Source organism: Aulonocara stuartgranti, assembly GCF_965226115.1.
Source record: "Aulonocara stuartgranti genome assembly, chromosome: 10".
Lineage (NCBI taxonomy): Eukaryota > Metazoa > Chordata > Actinopteri > Cichliformes > Cichlidae > Aulonocara > Aulonocara stuartgranti.
The window spans coordinates 15706815-15725887 of record NC_138946.1 but is presented as its reverse complement, the minus strand read 5'-3'; the positions used below and the strand labels follow the sequence as shown (position 1 = coordinate 15725887).

Below are 19073 nucleotides of genomic sequence, written 5' to 3'. Positions count from 1 at the left end.
CATTTGAAATACATTTCATGTAAGACAAAAATGCATTAAAAAGCAGAAATATAATGTATATTTTTTGGCTTGTTAAAATAAAATGGTTATCCAACAGAACCAACCACTCTGCCATTTTAAATTTGTTTCATGTCTTGTGCTTTTATGATTGATTAAACTGCTTGCTTTTAATTATTCTGCTGTGTACAGTGTCCTTGAGTGTTCTCAAAGGCACCTCCAAAGAAATTGTGTTATTATTATTTTTTCTCTATACATGACAACAGGAGCACACGTTTGGACAACATGTGTAGTTAAATTAGACAATGACTGCCAAAACACATTAGTAAATATAACACATTGTAGAAAAATGTTTATCAAAAGTCTGAAGCAGACTAAATGGACAAAACAAGTTCATATTTAACCAGGTTTTATTGTGCACAGGAAATACGTACAAAAGACAATGAGGGGATGTAGCAAGGGTCTCAGACGTCGAGGCACTGAAGCAGAGGTGGTTAGGTGCAGAGCTGTGTTGCAGATGACTGATGTCATCAAATAATTTGTGTGGCATCTTATTGAATGCAGAACACCTGATTGTTCTGTAAACAGTTTGAAATTGTTTTGTTTTTTTAACAAAAGGGCAAAAAGTAAATGGCTGCAAATAACGTTGTTTGCAAAACTTATGCATACAATCTTAAAATTGACAATTTATATTTGCATTTAAAATTATGAAACATGATTCAATAAACATGTTTGTGGTTGTTACAGTAAAGAAATATAGATTTTTCTACTCAGATTTGATCTAAATTCAGACAAAAAAAAAAAACCATACATTTTGTTAATACTAGAGATGGACCGATCCGATATTACATATCGGTATCGGTCCGATACTGACCTAAATTACTGGATCGGATATCGGAGAAAAATAAAAAATGTAATCCGATCCATTAAATATCACGAAAGCACCTCACAAAACTTGCAACACGCCGTAACTCACCTCAGAACGTCGGAGCAGTATGCATCACGTGATAGAGCAGCTGTGGCATGCGGGACCTGTCGGTGGTCTGGATAGCATGTGGAGCTTCGCTAGCAACCCGGCATTTCATCTCCGACAAAGTTATCCCCGAGAGAAGTAAAGCAAGTGTGTAAGTCCATCTCTGAATGTTTGTAAAGCATTCCCACGTTAAGCTTAACTAGCGACTGCCTCTCGCTCTCCGGCTGCTACTTCAATCTGAAACTGCTAATGATCAGCTGATCGGCTTTTCTGTTGTGAGTCCGTCTCTCTTGTTTGTTTTTGGTCCACTTTGCGCCAGAAAGAGGAAACCAGCGGCTGAACAACAGCAGCACGTTTAAGCTTGATAAGCTGTTGTTAGAATTTATTTAATATTACTTTCTACACCAGGATCTTTTTCTACGTAGCTGACGGCTGGTAACTGTGCAGGGGCGGATCTAGCAAAGTTTAGCCAGGGGGGCCGATAGGGCATTAACTGGGAAAAGGGGGCACAAAGACATACTTTTCTTTCTTATTCTCATTTAAAATGTCTAGCTTTTAATAAATAATTATCTGACACCCAAAGTTTTAATTTGATGTAAAATGAATAGAAGTCAATTACTGTATATAGTGACTATTAAGTCTAATATATATACCCTAGTAAGCTATAGTACATTTTCCTTTGGGAAGGTACCATCTGTGCAGTCTGCAATTTTGTTGAAGAAAGATGTTGAATCTATTTAATATTTCTTGAAAAATAATTGATTTCTGTGCATTTTTTTTCCACACTGCATCAAATTAAGGTTGATTACGTTGATTAAGCATCATGAGGTGGAGCGTGAGGGGTGGTTCCCTATTTTTTATTTATTTATTTTTGTTGTTGCTGGGAGTTGGAACCCTATTAGTTAGGTTGCTTAATATTTACGCTAAGTACTCTTTAAAATACCAGAATAGGGAGGATGGTGTAGGTCTAAGTTTATTAGATTGATCAGTATTGCTGAACTATGAAATATTTTTTTTGCATACAGGTATAACAGAATAGCTTTAGTGTAGTTGTTGTTTTAAACTTGAGTATGAACTTGCAGACTTGCAAAATGCAGCAAGATATTTTAAAAAACAGTTTTGTTGATTAAAAAACACTATATCGGATTCATATCGGTATCGGCAGATATCCAAATTTATGATATCGGTATCGGTATCGGACATAAAAAAGTGGTATCGTGCCATCTCTAGTTAATACAGTATGTCAAAATTAAAATATAACTGTAAATTCAGACACGTGAGGTTGTGCTGAAAAGAATGATACCAAACAAGGCAAAGTAAATAGTTTTTACAGGGAATATGTAGAGATCAAATCAAAAGTACTCAAAAATGGTGATTTATACCCTGGACCCCAGAGGGTTAAACATTTTTCTTAAAGTAACGCAATAGTTACTTTTCAAGTAATTAATTACTTTTAGAATCTTGTAACTAGGTTACTAACTCAGTTACTTTTTTCCAGAAGTAACTAGTAACTCTAATTTCTTTTTCAAAGTAACTTGCCCAACACTGGTAAAAGGTGAGGTTTCAACCTGGTGATTCCAAGAATCCAGGAGTGACGAAAGGCGAGTCCCGTGAGTAGTGGCATTTCCAAGAAGGGGTTTGCAAGCAGGTTTGGAGATTCTTACCAGGTGCAGCCACTGTTTATGAGATTAAACATAGGTGAGGTTAATCAGATGCAGGAAAACTAACAACCAAAGAAAATGAGGGTACATGCAAAGCAAGGAACAACAAAACACTCCCGCAAGCCGCAAGGAGGCTGTGAGGTCATTGACAAACTGACAGGACGGCGCTGGCCTTATGAGTCAGCTGCTGAGTGCTGTTGATGGATTACAGGTGATAGAAACAGGTGAACACCCAGAGCTCCACCCACATGGGCGGACACAGTAAACCACAGGATTCAAGCAGAATAATACCAGATACACTTGCATCATGACAATATTATTGCAGAACTGATGATTTGTGGTCTAGATGCTAAAGCCATTTACTTTACAGCTCTATTTGCCGCATTTTTCATATGATGTGAAGTTCAAGATAATAATACATAATTAACGTAGAGCTTCAATCAATGTCTGAAACAACTGAATTCTATCAGTGAACACATTATTGTACTCTGACAACTACAGCACTGTTTTGTATTTGGTGGATAACACTGTCTGTTCCAGTACTGATTTCTCTTCTTGTTTAGCATCTGTGGGTGGTGCATGTAAATATTGTGTACATGCAGAATACATCAAGGGTAGAGTGATAAATTTGATCCTGAGAAACTTTTCCATCCATACCACAAGATTTTGGAAAACTAAAGAAACTAACGTTGCTTCATTAATATGACAACATGTAAACACCATTAGTTTTTCCACATTTCACACCCATAAGATACAATGGCAAGTGTTAACAAATGACTATATTAAAATTCTTTTCAAATAAAAGGAATCGTGGCTAGAAGGAGAAGCTTGCATCAAAATGTAAGCAAAAAATGAGACTTTTCATATTCTACATCTTGAAAGATTACCCAATGTGCACTTTTTAATGTTATCTTCAGTAAATTATTATAAAAATCAAAGATGAAACATTCACCGTACCAATTCTTCAAATAAAAACATGAAGTAACTATAAATGGCGCTTACAGTTACCACGTGGATGCAGGCACAGAGAATACCGGCATGGCCAGTGAAGATGAGGCAGAACCAGGTAGCTCCAAACAGAAAGCAAACCGTGTTATACTCACAAAGAAAATGGCGGCTCAAAACACTCCAGGTAAATGACACCCAGCTGAAACACTTCACGAGTTGCCCGAGATTCACACAATTTACAGAAAATGTAAGGACGATAAATGTCTCATATGAGATGAGATTTTGGTCATGTCGCACATCCCTAATTGCACTTTCTACATGAAAGTATCTCAGAGGCTCAGTGCTCAATATCAACCCTTTCTATGAGTGTAAAAGCCTGAAAACCTGACTGTGTAGCCCAGAGGTGTTTGAATATTTGTTTTATGCGTACATTCACAAACAGCTCAGAAGCTGCCTCTTTTCAAAGGATGTATTCATATCATTATTGAGCTCCTTGTCTGTTGTATAACAGTTTAAGAAAACATCTTTCTCTCTACTTGAAATTAAAGGAGATGAGAGTCTGTTGAATGTCTTTTTCTTTTTTTGGAGTTGCAGTGGATGATTAAGACTTGCTTCATGTGGTTCATTGCTTCAGAGCTATATTTTTTAAATGGGTCAGCAGGACTGGCGGCAGGCTGAAGTGGGGGGCTGGTGCTGTGGCTTTTGGATGTTTTCAGAGTGTTTTGCATGTGAACTGCCACATGCAAAACATGTGAGAAATCTTTTGTGGGATCAAGTGTTGTGACTGCAAAGTTGTCAAGTTCATGCATGTCACATAATATACTCCACCTTTTGGAGTAGAAGAGCTAGGAGGGTGGAGGGTATGGACTGCCCTCAGAGCACTCAGAGCCCTCAGAGCACCAAGCCAATTGACAGAAACCCAGCGATTCTCTTTGAGTAAGCTCTTGATTTCTCCTTCTTTCCTAAATTAAAAAAAATCTCACACTGACCACTTCCTGCCACCCCTCCTCTTTGAAACATCAGTAATGCTTTGTGATGGTGACAGGTAGGAGGGGTTGAGTAGGCTTGTAGGGTACAATTTGTATGAGCGAGATGCAATGCAAAGTCAACCTCTTACATATAGAATTTCTTGATATGTATTCAGTGAATATCTGCTCTATGTAATGAACAGAAAACATACCAGATCTTAAAATGTGGATTTGGTGTTGTGTAGTATTTGGTCTGGTTAGGTTGACCACTCATTGCTAGGTTGGCTTCCCAGCCCCTTTATGTGCCGCAGAGTCCACAGACAAGAAACAGAAGCCCAACTCACTCCCAATTTTTTTTTATAAGTTGTTACACAAAATGAGACCTTTTACTATTGCAATTTAACTGACTAACCATCAAGCAGGGGGTCTTTGGAAATAAAAATCAGATCAGACAACTTATTGCAGCATGTTTAACTGAAGCCAAAGTAAAAACGTTTTATTCATATTCATATTCATATCGTCAATATTTGCAAGTTTCAGGCCAACTAGCTTTGAGCATGAACATCATGGGATACATTCTAGTTTCAACAACAGAACTGCACCAGTATATCTACTACATAGAGCAACATAAAAGAAGAATTGGTACGGTGAATGTTTCATCTTCATATTCTGAAATTTTATGTTTGAGAATAATGCATTTTGTCATCATTTCAGTTTATTTTGAAAAATCTCAACAGGATCTTCAGCTTTATTGTGAAAGGTTCATGTGGAAAATAAATAAGCGGACGGCGGAGCTCCACGCTGAGTTTACCATTGTTGTTGCTAACAAACCAATGTATGAAAACAGTCGCTTATCCGTCTGTAGTGTGGTTATTTTAAATATAAGAAAAAAAGAGAGCTTTAAGAAGTTAATGTACCCACTACGTGGACCATCAAAACGATGAAAAAATATTGCCGTAAACAGTTTATTTTGCGACACCACGAAACAAATGATAGCGTATGATATTAAACTATAAATGTTTTCATATCGTTATCCGATATATATCGTCATATCGAACAGTCCTAAGTGCAATTAGCAGTTTTACAAAATAGAAATAAAAAGACAAAAATATAAATAAATTGTCATCCAAAGTACAAATATACAGTGAATTTTTAATTTTTGTTAAGATACAAATACACAAAGGGGTTTTTTTTTCATTTACAGAGTACAACATGCACAAACAATGAAGAACACATCGTTTAAAAATGTTACAAAGTCTACCACTGAATTCATACCTATTTTTACCTAATTTTTTAATCAACGGTAATAGCTTATTTTTCTGTAGCTGACTGGTTTACTTCATTTTGTCTAACTTCCACTAAAACTATCACTGAAATTCACTGAAAGTATAAAAGTATAAAAAGACTTTTTCACACATGCAGTAATACAAATATTGCGTAAGATTATGAGCCTTAAACAAATACTATTCATTAAAATTTTTAAAACATGTGCTCTACACAGCATATCGGACATTTTTTCAGTAAACATTTTTTATTATCATATGCAACATACATACAATCCAAGAGCAGCTCAAACAGACTTCATTTTCCTTGTAGCTCTTTAAAAATATTAAAATACATAATTATACATGCAATTTACTATATTAATGTGTCACATTTCATTATGATTTGTTGTAAAATTTCAATATTGTGCAATTACAGGTTGACAAAAATGATGAAAATAGAAGTTCAAAGCCCAAAACAAAAAAAGTCTTTGAGAGTGCACACATTGTCTTGTGAATTGTTAACTGCAGCATGTATTGGATGTTCTACGGCATGTTCTCTCATCCTCTACAGCATCTGTAGGTGGTGCACAAAGTAATTCCTCCAATGACAAGGAGTGCTCCAGATACCCATCCAAAATATATAGAAGCTCCCAGCTCTCCTTGACTTCCTGTTGTGGCCACAGGATTATAAAACCCTGTGATGATGCTGTAAGCCGACCAGGTGACAGGAATAATACACACGATCCCTGCTATGATAAACACCACACCTCCTGCAATGCCGGCATTGGATTTGGTCAGTTGGTCATAATCAAAGAAAGAAGTGCATCGAGCTCCAACCACTGTGAGCCCGATGGCCACCACGCTGACAGCAATAGACACGCAGATTAGAGCCCTGGAGGCTTGCAGCTCTTGTGGTAAAGCCAAAACCGAGTCATAGTTTTTGCATTGTGACTGACCCGTGCTCTGGAACACACAGTTCATCCATAAGCCTTCCCAAAACACCTGAGCAGTGATGATGTTTGACTGTATAAATGCCGACACCTTCCACATGGGCAGTGCGCAGATGAGGATGGTGCCAAGAAAACCGAGGATTGCCAAACACACACCAACGAGCTGAGTCTTCATGTTTTCAGAAAATAAAGTCTATATTTAAAGTAAAAAAAAAAAAGACATCAAAATCAACCTCCAGTTGAGTTTAAGATCATTTTTACTTCCAGCTTTCAGTTGTCTGTAAATGCTGCTGGTTGGGTTTTGCTTTGTTGTTTTGCTCCTCAGGTATGAGAAAGGCAACAGGGAGGGGACGGTGTTCTGTGGCAAGTTTCCTGTTTGTCTTGATTCCTGCTTGACCTGAAAAACTAGTAGAAGGCCATTAACAGAAGCAATTGTGTATAAAAACTTGCTTTGTCATTGCAAAGAATAAACAGATTGCTCATTTAAACCAGCAATATAGAGACTGCAGATTTCATGATGTATACTTCTTGTATTTTAAAGTACTTTCACATATTACCAGAATGCATGAAAAACTAGACCAGTATCAAATTACTGATGCATTTTTCTGAATATTTCTTGGCACTTAAATGTTTTAATCTTACTAAATAAACAAAGCCTATGTTAGCTCATGACCTCTTTCTACAAAATCAAGTCAGCAAGCAAAACTGGCAGACAGACACATCACAGGCCCCTGAAGATTTTTTTAAATCTATATCAGATAGGATGTCGCCTAGTAACCACATAACAAGGTAAAATTGTCAATTTAGGACTTTATGCACCAATCACATAAAGTCCCAAAGCACAATATTCGAACCTATCCGGTTGTTCAGTGATGACGCGACGAATCCTACTTCCGGGCCTAAAGTAGTCTGCGTTTAATATGGCTTTTGTGTTGTTAACATGTTTAATGTTATGTATTTTCTTCTATTTGATCTCAAAAAGCTCCTAAAACAGTCAGTGATCACTGTTGACCTCCCTCGGCTTTTATTACCACTAATCATTTATTTAAGCTCAGTTTTTAAAACCTTAGGATGTAACTACAGCCCAGCCCATGCAGCAGTATATGAATGACTAACCTCGTATTGTGGATGGATTATCTCAGTTGTTCTCCTGGCTGAAGTTTGGTCCTTTTACAGCATCCTGCCATGCAATTACATTTGTTCCTGACCACTGAGAACACTCACATTAACTTTTATCGAGTGGAAAAAAAGCTTGTTTATATTATGCTAACATAGCTGTGTCGCTAGCGGTCACGTAGCACATCATTATATACCAGCTAGCCAAACTTCAGTAACCCTACAAACGTCACTGCTGTTTAGCAGAGGTGTGGACTCGAGTCACATGACTTGGACTCGAGTCAGACTCGAGTCATTAATTTTATGACTTTAGACTTGACTTGAAAAAATGTTGTAAGACTTGTGACTTGACTTGGACTTTTACACCAATGACTTGGGACTTGAATTGGACTTGAACCGGTTTACTTGAAAAGACTTGATATTTTACCCCAAATATAAAATTTAACATGCATATTATATAGAGATTGAAAATGTGACGTCATTCACGGGTAGAACCGCAAAGGATTCTGGGAACTCGTGGCAAGCGGTACTAGCGCACGCAGGCTTTCAATTAAAATCAGTCACACAGCGATAAAAAGAAACACAAAAATGTCAAGAAGCTGTTGTATTATTAACTGCAATAGCCGGTCGCATGACAGCCACGGGAAGCCGACGGGTAAAGAGATCGGTTGTTATCGGATTACGTCGTTGAAGAGAAATTGTTCGAGCCATGTTTCCGAAGTGACAAAGACGCGACGGGTGGCCTGGATTGCAGCCATTCAAAGATCAAATATAACGTCCCAGAACACTCCAGCTCACAGGTTAGTCTGCTCCAAGCATTTACACGAAGGTCAGTCTGCTGTTGTAGTTAACATAATTGGTGATATAGGTTACAAGCAAGTCTGGCGCTGAACAGAAATGGTCGCGCTATGCTCCTTTGTTTATTGTGCATAAATAGTGAATTGTCCTGACACAATATTGCGTTTCGCTTCTGTTATTATGGTACATTGACAAAAACATATACTTTTATTCACAGGATAAAACAGGTTTTTTGTATCACTAATTGCCCAGTACAATTACAGCATACAGTATTATTGTCACTGCTACATTTCTGTGATGGGTACCAGAAATTATTTCCACTACTAATTAATTACCGTTGAGCTCAAAGGTCCTATTAATAAACGGTTAAGGAATGTGTATTTATGACGACGATTTGTGAGACTGGTAAACTTATGATACGTACGATGGTCTTTCGTTCTACACGGTGCATTTCAAGGTCCTGCACCCATCCGTCGGTAAACTGTACCTGGGCTTGTTGCAGTGACCTGAAGTTACTAAACTTCATGAGTGTATGCACTCACTCCAAGAACCGTATAATTATAAATATGCATATAAATATGCTACGATGAGATAGCTGACTTCATCTAACTAGCAAATGTTTTCAAGGCTACGTTGGTGATGCAGTTTTTTTTTTAAATGATATTTTAAAAAAAAAAATCATTTATTTATGTATGATATTTTTGTCATGCGATTTCAAAGCCGGTCCTACAACCGCATCCAAGAATAACATGCAGCTTATCTCAGAACTGTCGGTGAAAATTATTCTTGGAGCTAGGTTTAATTGAGCTGCATTTTAAAGAGGTGCAATTTCACAATTTGTGTATATTTTCTAAGTTCACTATTTTGTATGTGTTGAGAAAAACAGATTAAAAAATTACATGGTCTAATATTTACATTTAGCATAACTGCAACATGCTTTTTTTCGTTTTTTTTTTTAAAGACTCGAAAGGACTTGAAATTCAAAGTTTCAGACTTTTGACTTGACTCGGACTTTTACACCAGTGACTTGAGACTCGACTCTGACTTGCCTGACATTACTTGAGACTTGACTTGAGACTTGAGGATAAAGACTTGAGACTTACTTGAGACTTGCAAAACAATGACTTGGTCCCACCTCTGCTGTTTAGTTTTCTGTCTTCATTTATGCTGGAAGTGATAGCAGAGCTGTACGTTTTAATTTGTTTCCAAAACCCCGCAGTCAGGACATGCTATATTGTATTTAGATAGAAGCGCGAGCTAACTCCCTGCTAACTTCAACTCAGTTAAATGTCATAAATTCCGTTTTCATGGATGCCTGGATGTTAAACTCAATTGTTACACCTGGTAGAGCAGAACACTGATCATTTTAAAGATCAAAGACTTTAGACAGTTTCTCAACTCTCAGTAATCGTTTGATATATGGACCTGCAGCGAGTTTAGACCCAGACACTGCTAGTGACGTCAGACTGAACAATCGGATAGCCACAAAGCCTTCATTACATGACATGTTATCTAGCAACCAGCAATTAAAAGCAGACCAAACACTCCAGCATCAAACATACCAGTTGTATGTCAGACGGGCCAGATAGATTTTTAGCTTATTTTGTACTACTGCCCCCCCCCTTCAAATACGATATCAATTCAAGTGCACCTCATGAATTTATAGCGCATTTTTGCTGATTCTGGTTTGGCATTTGTTGCCTTTTAGTTTAAATTCTGCAAGACAATTTGCACACGGTTAGCTGCCTTCTAAATTCCTAGAGTTAGAGTTTTAGTTGTGAGCTGGAGTGTAAAGTCTACCATGTTTGCTAGAAAGTGCAGTCTACAAAAGCAGCCTTTTACTCATTGAAACCCTCCACTAGAGCCAAGTTTAAATTTTAATTTAAAAAAAAAAATTAAAAAAAAAAAAAAAAAGCACAACCATAGTCAAGTTAGTGAATAGAGTTTTATTAAATCAAAAGTAAAGTAAAAGCACCTAAATATTTAGTCCATAAAAACAGCCTAGTCCATTTCTCTTGAGGGTGACAGTCTACAGCCGTTCCAACCTCTTGCAGACATTTAAACATATGCTCCACCACCTGTTGCAGTGCGTGGAGCAGAGTATTTGACAGAGTAGCCACCATCTTTAGGCTGCTTGCACTGACAACAAAGGAGTGCACCTCCAATGATCAGGAGTCCAGATGAAGCCCAGCCAATGAACAGCGATGCTCCAAGCTCTCTCCTCTGTCCGTCAGACATGATTGGGTTGTAGAAGTTCCTGATGACCTCATTAGCAGACCAGGATACAGGGATGAGGCACAGGATGCCACCAACAATGAACACCACCCCCGCAGCAATGGCCACCTTACTCTTGGCAGTCTCCTCTTCAATGCAGTTGGTGCACTTTCCACCTGCGATGGCAAGCAGGAGTCCCATTAGGGTGACCAAGATGGAGATCACAACCAGAGCACGGGCTGCCTGCAGGTCTTGAGGAAGAGCGAGCATGGAATCGTAGACCTTGCACTGCATCTGGCCAGTGCTCTGCATTACACAGTTCATCCAGAGACCCTCCCAGAAAACTTGTGCTGTCACAATGTTGTTTCCAATGAAAGCAGACACCTTCCACAATGGCAAAGCACATGTAATTATGTCTCCAGAAAAGCCAATCACTGCCAAAATGATGCCCAAGATCTGAAGTTCTGCAGATGCCATACTGTCTCTTCTGGCGCACCAGAGAGCTGTGAGAAAGAATCAACTGGAAACACAACAAGACAACATGACTGCCTCAACTGCAGCTTTTATATCCACATGGGAGGCTCGTGGTTTCTCCTGATTGGTTATTCAGAAGTGTTCAAAGTGAAAACACCTGTGGTCATTAGGACTGACCTCCTGCCCAGTGATAGCTGGCATATGTCCCAGATCCCCTCCAACCCATTTTCTTATGATAAGCCAATAAGAAAATGGATGAATGTTTGCAAAAGTGCTGTGAAAACTGAAATGAAAAGAATGTTTAGAATAAAAATCTTCCACCTAAATTAATGTCTTTTTCATTATTTTTTTGTGGGTGTTTTTTGTGAGGCTATGATTTCACTCAGACAAAAGTAGCAGTTTTACCAAGAACATAACAATGAGAAGAAGAGTGATTTTAAAGATTGCATTTTAATATTGACTTTAGTATCTCGTGTAACAATATGAGCTCATAATGATTGCTTTTGGTTTTACATCTGATTTCATTTTCTTTTACCAGTGCAGCAATCAAGCTGAGTGAGTCCACCTGTGGTAATTAGGCGTGAGGCATTGGCTTGGGGGAAAAAAACAAAAGAAACAAACAGTATTAAATTAGACATGCACCACGTTGGTTGTTTCTCAACCTGTGATCCTCCTTGGTATGGTTGGTTTCTCTTTTAATGAGCCTATCTTATCAGGTAATGGGTTTTAATAGTTTTGATATTTTTAACCAAATCAAACTTACTACTTTTTTATGATTGTGGGATTTCTTACTTTCTTTCTCCAGAGGCAATAAAAATGTTTACCCTTCTTTAGAGTCGCTGCTCAGACATTTGAATTTTTTTTTTATTAAACCAAACATGATGTGGTTGGGTTTGTGCATCATTCCATATATTTAAAATTAATTAAAAAGAATTCCCCCTTGATTTGCACTGTTAAAGCTTCTTTTCTTTCTCTGGGCTCTGTTTGGGGACAAGTGGGCCTCTTTGTTGTCAAGAAAACCTCTGAAATCAAATGGAGCGTGATTGATGCAGTGGAGCCAGAGCCCACCCAGAGGAGGGCTGTATTCTGGGGGGATTTGTAGGTCATATAAAACTTCTGCTGAGAGTGGACTCTTATTTGGAAACCCTGCAAAGAACTGACTCGTCTAAAAAAAAGGGGGGGAAAAAGCTGTTATGCCTTCTTTAGGGTTGCAGATTCTGGGTGTTGGGCTGGCTGTGCTTGGATGGATTGGAAACATACTGATCTGCATGCTGCCCTTGTGGAAGGTATCTGCTTTCATTGGAAATAACATTGTGGTGGCTCAAACCATCTGGGAAGGACTCTGGATGAGCTGTGTGGTGCAAAGCACCGGCCAGATGCAGTGCAAGGTCTACGATTCCCTTTTGGCCCTGCCTCCAGACCTGCAGGCAGCTCGAGCCATGATCGTCATCTCTATCCTGTTTTCTTTGTTTGGCCTGCTGCTTTCTGTGGTTGGAGGTAAATGCACCACTTGTGTTGGGGACAAAATGGCAAAAGCCAGAGTTGCTATCTCTGCAGGCTTTTTCTTCATCCTGAGTGGGGCTCTGTGTCTTGTGACTGTATCGCTGCCTGCTAATACCATCATAAAGGACTTTTACAACCCCATGGTTCCAGATGCTCAGAGGAGAGAGCTGGGTGCCTGTTTGTACGTGGGCTGGGGTGCAGCAGGGTTACTACTGATTGGTGGTTCACTTCTCTGTTGTCAGTGCCCAGCAGGAGACAACCGCTACAGTGGTGCGAAGTACTCGGCACCTAAATCAACAACACCCGGGAAGGAATTTGTCTAAGATTATATTGCATTACATGAGAAGTGGATGAGCATGACCTCTTTCACAAAGAGTACAAACCTGTTTCTTATCACAGTGTATGCATAGTGCAGGTGTAACTAACACTATGGCCTTTTGTCTGTCAAAGTGTGTGTGATGTTAGATTACTGCAGGATTGGTGTGCTGGGTTTTTTTTTCTAACTCCTATATTAAAGTTCTTTAAGTGATTTTTAACCAATAAACTGTTTATTGCCACATGTAATTTTTTAATTGTAGTTATTCTGCTTAATTCACTAAGATGTTTTGGGATCTGATTCCCCACCACCATCAGCAGATCGACCCCTCTGGTAGTTGTTTTTACAATTCAGACTTGGTTTTCAAACACAACTCGTGATAATACTTAATTTCCCAAAAATATTAAAGTTAAGATAAATTCTGCATTGCTTTTACTTTTGAATGTATACACCACTTTGCCAAACTTTTTTTTTTGGTGGGGGGCTGTTTTTAAATTTGATGGTACTGCTACTTTTACTTTATCCTCTTGCTATCTACCAAGAGGCCAAAACTGGTCCAGGAACAGTGTTTATAAATCACAGTGATGTGTTTGTGTTGTCCTCACTGGTTTCAACTGAGAATCAGGGAACAAAAAAAAACCCCATTCAGGTGGTTCAGGATATATCGTCTTTCCAAGACTTGGCAGATGTCCTCTTACTGGGCAAAGTGTAAATATCCATTCTTTAGAGGTGAAAAGGGGTTCCCTTAGTAACACGAATCTGAACAACAGACTGTCCATTTTACTGAAGACAGGAACTGTAAATTCCTGTCTTTACTACACGGCCAACTTCCTAGGAGTCTACTCCCTTGAATTCTTGAACGCTTTGTCATTAGAGGTTACTAAGAAGTAGCTTATAGTTCCAGTTTGGGTTACAATGTGTCTGTACTCTGAGTTCCAGGAAAGGAGGAGGAGCTGCATGAACAAAGCTTTGTCTTTTTGGTACTTAAACCCTGTAACACCAAGTGTGTCACATTTGATGCACAAGTTTTACAGACCTCGACGTCATCAGTGGGATCTTTTTTTTTTTTCAAACCCTAAGTCACTCATGTTTTTGAGCTAAACTGTGAACAATACAACTTAGACATTATATGCAAGTTGGGTTTCTTTTTTCATTTGTCACAAGGTTCAATAAGGTTCAGATAAACACTCCCACTTCAAAAGGTTCAAATTTCCTGGCAATTGAAGGCTCATTGTCCATTATTAGTGGGAGCTTTAAAAAATTCTGCATACAATCAAGTCCATTTCTCTTCACATGCAACTTACAAGATATATATGACAAACTTGGTGGTATTCATGCAAAACATTTATTTGTGAAAAATACACATTTCATCTAAAAATAGCATTGACATTCATTCAGTAACCTAAAATATACTTTAAAAAAGAATCAAGATATGATCAAGGCATGTATGAAACCTATTAAATGTAGTAAAATGTGATCTGTTTTATTTTTTTTTATCTGCCTTCAGCCTTCAGAATTGTTCGAGTACACTGCTGTGCCTTTTTATTAGCATTGTAGCTGAGACACTCACACATAGTCAACATTTGAAGATATGCTTCTTACAGGTGTGAATTTGGCAGGTATGTAGGGTCTGCCACCAACTTTTGGGGGACAGCTGCTGCAGAGAAGACCACCTCCCATCAGCAGCACCGCAGCAGAGCACCAGCCTATGTAAAGTGAAGATCCAAGCTCCCTTCTTTGAGCCTCAACCAATAGGGGGTTATAAAAGTCGCTGATTACTGCATGAGCTGACCACGATACAGGAATCAAAATCAGCAAGGCGGTTATTATGAATATCACTCCAGCCACGATGCAGGTTTTAGCTTTGGCCACGTCATCCTCCATGCAGTTGGTGCATTTTCCTCCGATCACAGCCATGAGGATGCCGAATATCCCAACAATCACAGAGATGATCACCATGGCCCTGGCAGTCTGCAGGTCCTGAGGCAGAGCCAGCATGGAGTCGTACATCTTACACTGCATTTGCCCCGTGCTCTGGACCACACAGCTCATCCACAAGCCTTCCCAGATCACCTGGGCTGTGACGATATTCGCCCCCACGAAAGCGGTGACTCTCCACATGGGCAAACCGCAGGTGATAATGGCGCCCAGCCAACCAAAGAAGGCCAGTAAAACACCCAAGATCTGGAGGCCCTGAGAAGCCATGAAAATGCTGCTGTAACAGATTTCTACGCAAAATTCAAGAAATAAGAAAAAGAAAAAGTTGGCACCACAGAAAATTGAACCACACTCCAGTCTTGTATGTGCTGCAGATACACCTGCCTGATGATGGATTTGCTGTGGTCTAATGTTCCTGTGCCTAGCTGTGAGAAGATAGATGCTTGCTGCTGTGTTTCAGGGTGGAGTTTCTGTGTCCTCAGACAAAGCGGGAAACTGGAGACCTGATATCCACAGACCTTATTCTCTAGCTTCCTTCATTGTCCTCACACAAACAAGCTTTATTCAGTCGTTCAAGACTTCAACAGTGGGAACAACAGTGCTATCAGATCCTCAGGTGTCCTCACACAAACACGCACACTCTCTCTACACACACACCTACAAACGTGCATGCACACAAAGGTAAGGTCAGTCTCTGAGCAAAAACAAACTCGCACGAGAAGCTTCTTCAGTTCTGGGGTCAAATGGTGGCCCTGTGGGTGTGTCCCTCCAAAGAGGGACAATGGAGCCTCTGATGATCCTCTACCTCTGACCCAGTATGAACCTTCCAGATCCCTCAGGTCATCTGGATCCGGTCTTTTATCAGTTCCCAGAGTCAGAACCAGACACGGAGAAGCTGCATTCAGCTTTTATGCTCCATATATCTGGAACAAACTCCCAGAAAGCCTCAGATCAGCTGAAACACTCAGTTTATTTAAATCCAGGTTGAAGACTCACCTGTTCTCAGCTGCATTTGAATGAAGCACCAAATCCACACTTTAAGCTTAAATTTCAAAACTTACATTTAACTACTGATTTTATCTACTGTTCTGATTTTATCTGTTTTGATTTTATATACTGTATTGTTTGTTTGTTTGTTAATTAGTTTGTTTGTTTGTTTGCTTGTTTTAATCAATTTTAAATCATGCTTTTTATTTGTTTTTGTTTCTAATGTCTTTGTAAAGCACTTTGAATCACCTTGAAACAATCAGCCAAGGTTTCAGGTGAGCTAATTGTGAAACCTGGCCCCACCCTTTCATGTGATTTCCTGTGGTCAGATGGCCCAGGATGTGAGTGGGCGTTAAGGCATCTGGGAAGGGATCTCAAAACTGGATAATAGATGGCAGAGAGTTGGTGTCGTAAACCCCCGCCTCTGTTCAAAGATGGTCGCTCACAATGAACAATGATGGCTTCTTTCACTCCTCTTTCAAACCATCTGTTTTCTCTGTCCAGAATGTGAACATTGGCATCATCTAAGTAGTGACCTTTGTCCTTTAGATGCAGATGGACCGCCGAGTCTTGTCCTGTGGAGGTGGCTCTTCTATGTCTTCAAGCAACTCCAGACGCTTTTCTTTCCAAGCTCCTTAGACTACGATGACCTGGATGACTGAAAACCTTCACAGACCTTCACAGACATAAATTAAGAGCTGACTGTAGCTCAGGTGGTAGAGCAGGTCAGCTACTAACCAGATGGCTGGTGGTTCAGTCCCAGGCTCCTCTAGTCTGCATGCCAAATATCCTTGGGCAAGATACATCCATCGGAGTGTGAATGCCTATGAATGTTATGTAGTAAACACTTACAAAATGTGATTGGCTGAATGAATTAGTTGTGTAAAGTGCTTTGAGTGCTCAGATAGAGTAGAAAAGCGCTATATAAGAACCGTGGATTGTTTTACACTCCAGAAATGTTTGCTTACTACAAGACTTTGTTTCTTTTTAAATATTTACTCCCCTAACAAATAAAACTTGGTTCTGTGACTACATTCAAAGTCCAAATACCTTTGTTGTAGGTTCACAGTTTAACCAGACAGGCCGGTTTCCAGCCAGTATTATGCTTGCCACACCCAAACCTGTTCAACCAGAAAGTCGGAGAATGGTTGCTTCTCACATACTGTGACGTTTGTTTTTTAAGCATCCTTGTTTTGATTATGCCGTGTTACATAATGAACATGTATGTTACAATTAATATACATTAAAAATGTGTCAAACGCACAATAAAAAGAGTATGGATACTGTAAATACACTGTTTTTAATGTTAGAATTTCCTTTAAATGTGATTGTGGGTGACCACTGAATGAATCCTGTTGAACACAAACATTGAGTGGAAACAAAAAAACAGTAACACATATTCTCAGATTTGTAAACAGTAAAAATATTTATTTACAGTAGAAGTGGTGCATTGAGAATTTTGTATACATAGTTCTGAAAAACAATCTACAAGCACAGGAGCAAAAGTGAACATTTTAAAAAGATACATAAGCATATGGATATACTAGACTTGTTAGCACTTACACAACATAGTACTTTTGACACAAACACACACACACAGCTGTAGACTATGTAGACTTGGGTGTGGTTCCTTTCTTGGTGTTAACATCATCTCAAAACACTCCAACACTCTCATGAGGAGTCACGTTTCATCAAGTAACCTGAATTACCAACACACACAACCCATAAACTCTGGTGCATCTGTCCCAGTAAATATTTCAGACGTAGCCTTTCCCAGATATTGGTGCTGAGGCATCAGACCTAGTGGCAGCTGTGTACCTTGCATTGTAGGGTTCTTTTTCTTTTTTGGGGCAGCTGGCACAGAGTAATCCCCCTCCGATAAGCATCAAAGCAGAAGCACCCCATCCGATATACAGCGAGGCACCCATCTCTCTCTTCTGGGCCGCATTCAGAAGAGGGCTGTAGAACTCCTGGATAATAGTGTTGGCTGTCCAGCAGACAGGGACAAGGCAGAGGACCGCAGCGATGATGAACATAACCCCAGCTGCGACAGCCACTTTATCTTTTTGCTGTTGATCCTCCACACAGTTGGTGCATCTTCCTCCAGCTACAGCGAGCAGAATAGCCATGACGCCTACCACAATGGAAATGATAGTCAGGGCCCGAGCACCCTGGAGGTCTCCGGTGAGGGCGAGCATGGAGTCGTAGACCTTGCATTGCATCTGGCCTGTGCTCTGGACCACACAGCTCATCCAGATACCTTCCCAGATGACCTGTGAGGTGACAATGTTGCTGCCAATAAAAGCAGTGACCCTCCACATGGGAACAGCGCACACAACGATGACTCCAATCCAGCCAATGATCCCCAAGGCTGCACCCAGCATTTGGAAGCCAGCAGACACCATTTTGGTCAGATTTGTTCTTCAAGCTGCTTCAAATTAAAGTCCTTTCTCTTTTCAGAGGTTGCTGATAAAGCTCTGAGTGCGTATCGACGTTCTCACTGTGGAGTGATACAGGCTGTTGAATATTTGTTTCTTCCTTGCGATGAAGTCGAGTTTTCTGCCGGTCAGACAAGTCTGCTGAATGGGTGAGGAGTGGAGCAGGTACAAATGCCTGATGGAGGAGGGGCAATGGAGAAACAGCGAACCGTCATCAGCACCTGCTCTTCAGGTCCACTCCCTAAATATAAAGTTTCACCTGAACAGGTGAGCCGGTGAGCAGGTGGGTGGAGTGATGTCCTGAATGTCTGGTGACTCAGTCAGTCTGAAATGACAACACCTCTGACCAAAACTTACGACTAACCAAAAATGGTCATGTGCTCAGTGTTTTTGTTGTGTTACACCTGCGCTGATAATGGATGGCATCCCGCTGGAGTTCTCTCTCAAGTAAATGCACATAAATGGCCTTGCAAAAGACTCTCTGGAAGAACTGTATCTTTCACTTTCCAGCATGTCAAGAGGTTGAG

The 19073-nt window shown here is 39.7% G+C and overlaps 5 protein-coding genes across 6 annotated transcripts; 1 reads left to right on the top strand and 4 right to left on the bottom strand.

Moving 5' to 3' along the window:
- Nucleotides 1-5703: 5703 nt before the first annotated feature.
- LOC309715504 (claudin-like protein ZF-A89) lies at nt 5704-10191 on the bottom strand. Of its 2 annotated transcripts, none has more exons than XM_082548684.1 (2): nt 9780-10191; nt 5704-7167 (listed from the first exon to the last, which is right to left on the bottom strand). In XM_082548684.1, exon 2 carries the CDS (start codon nt 6935-6937, stop codon nt 6371-6373), a length of 567 nt encoding a protein of 188 aa, XP_082404810.1. In that variant the 5' UTR covers nt 6938-7167; nt 9780-10191; the 3' UTR covers nt 5704-6370. The 2 variants fall into 2 exon arrangements, with proteins under 2 accessions (XP_082404810.1, XP_082404811.1); XM_082548685.1 differs by lacking the exon at nt 9780-10191 and adding an exon at nt 7879-8108.
- A 411-nt stretch (nt 10192-10602) lies between these two features.
- Nucleotides 10603-11445, bottom strand: LOC309715498 (claudin-like protein ZF-A89). Its single transcript, XM_082548676.1, has one exon. The coding sequence runs from the start codon at nt 11365-11367 to the stop codon at nt 10735-10737; it is 633 nt and encodes a 210-aa protein (XP_082404802.1). The 5' UTR covers nt 11368-11445; the 3' UTR covers nt 10603-10734.
- A 400-nt stretch (nt 11446-11845) lies between these two features.
- On the top strand, nt 11846-13488 carry cldn29 (claudin 29). Its single transcript, XM_082548675.1, has 2 exons — nt 11846-12080; nt 12360-13488. The coding sequence occupies exon 2, from the start codon at nt 12558-12560 to the stop codon at nt 13188-13190; it is 633 nt and encodes a 210-aa protein (XP_082404801.1). The 5' UTR covers nt 11846-12080; nt 12360-12557; the 3' UTR covers nt 13191-13488.
- A 1177-nt stretch (nt 13489-14665) lies between these two features.
- Nucleotides 14666-15462, bottom strand: LOC309715496 (claudin-4-like). Its single transcript, XM_082548674.1, has one exon. It carries the CDS (start codon nt 15386-15388, stop codon nt 14750-14752), a length of 639 nt encoding a protein of 212 aa, XP_082404800.1. The 5' UTR covers nt 15389-15462; the 3' UTR covers nt 14666-14749.
- A 2045-nt stretch (nt 15463-17507) lies between these two features.
- Nucleotides 17508-18790, bottom strand: LOC309715495 (claudin-4-like). Its single transcript, XM_082548673.1, has one exon. It carries the CDS (start codon nt 18511-18513, stop codon nt 17866-17868), a length of 648 nt encoding a protein of 215 aa, XP_082404799.1. The 5' UTR covers nt 18514-18790; the 3' UTR covers nt 17508-17865.
- Between the last annotated feature and the right edge of the window lie 283 nt (nt 18791-19073).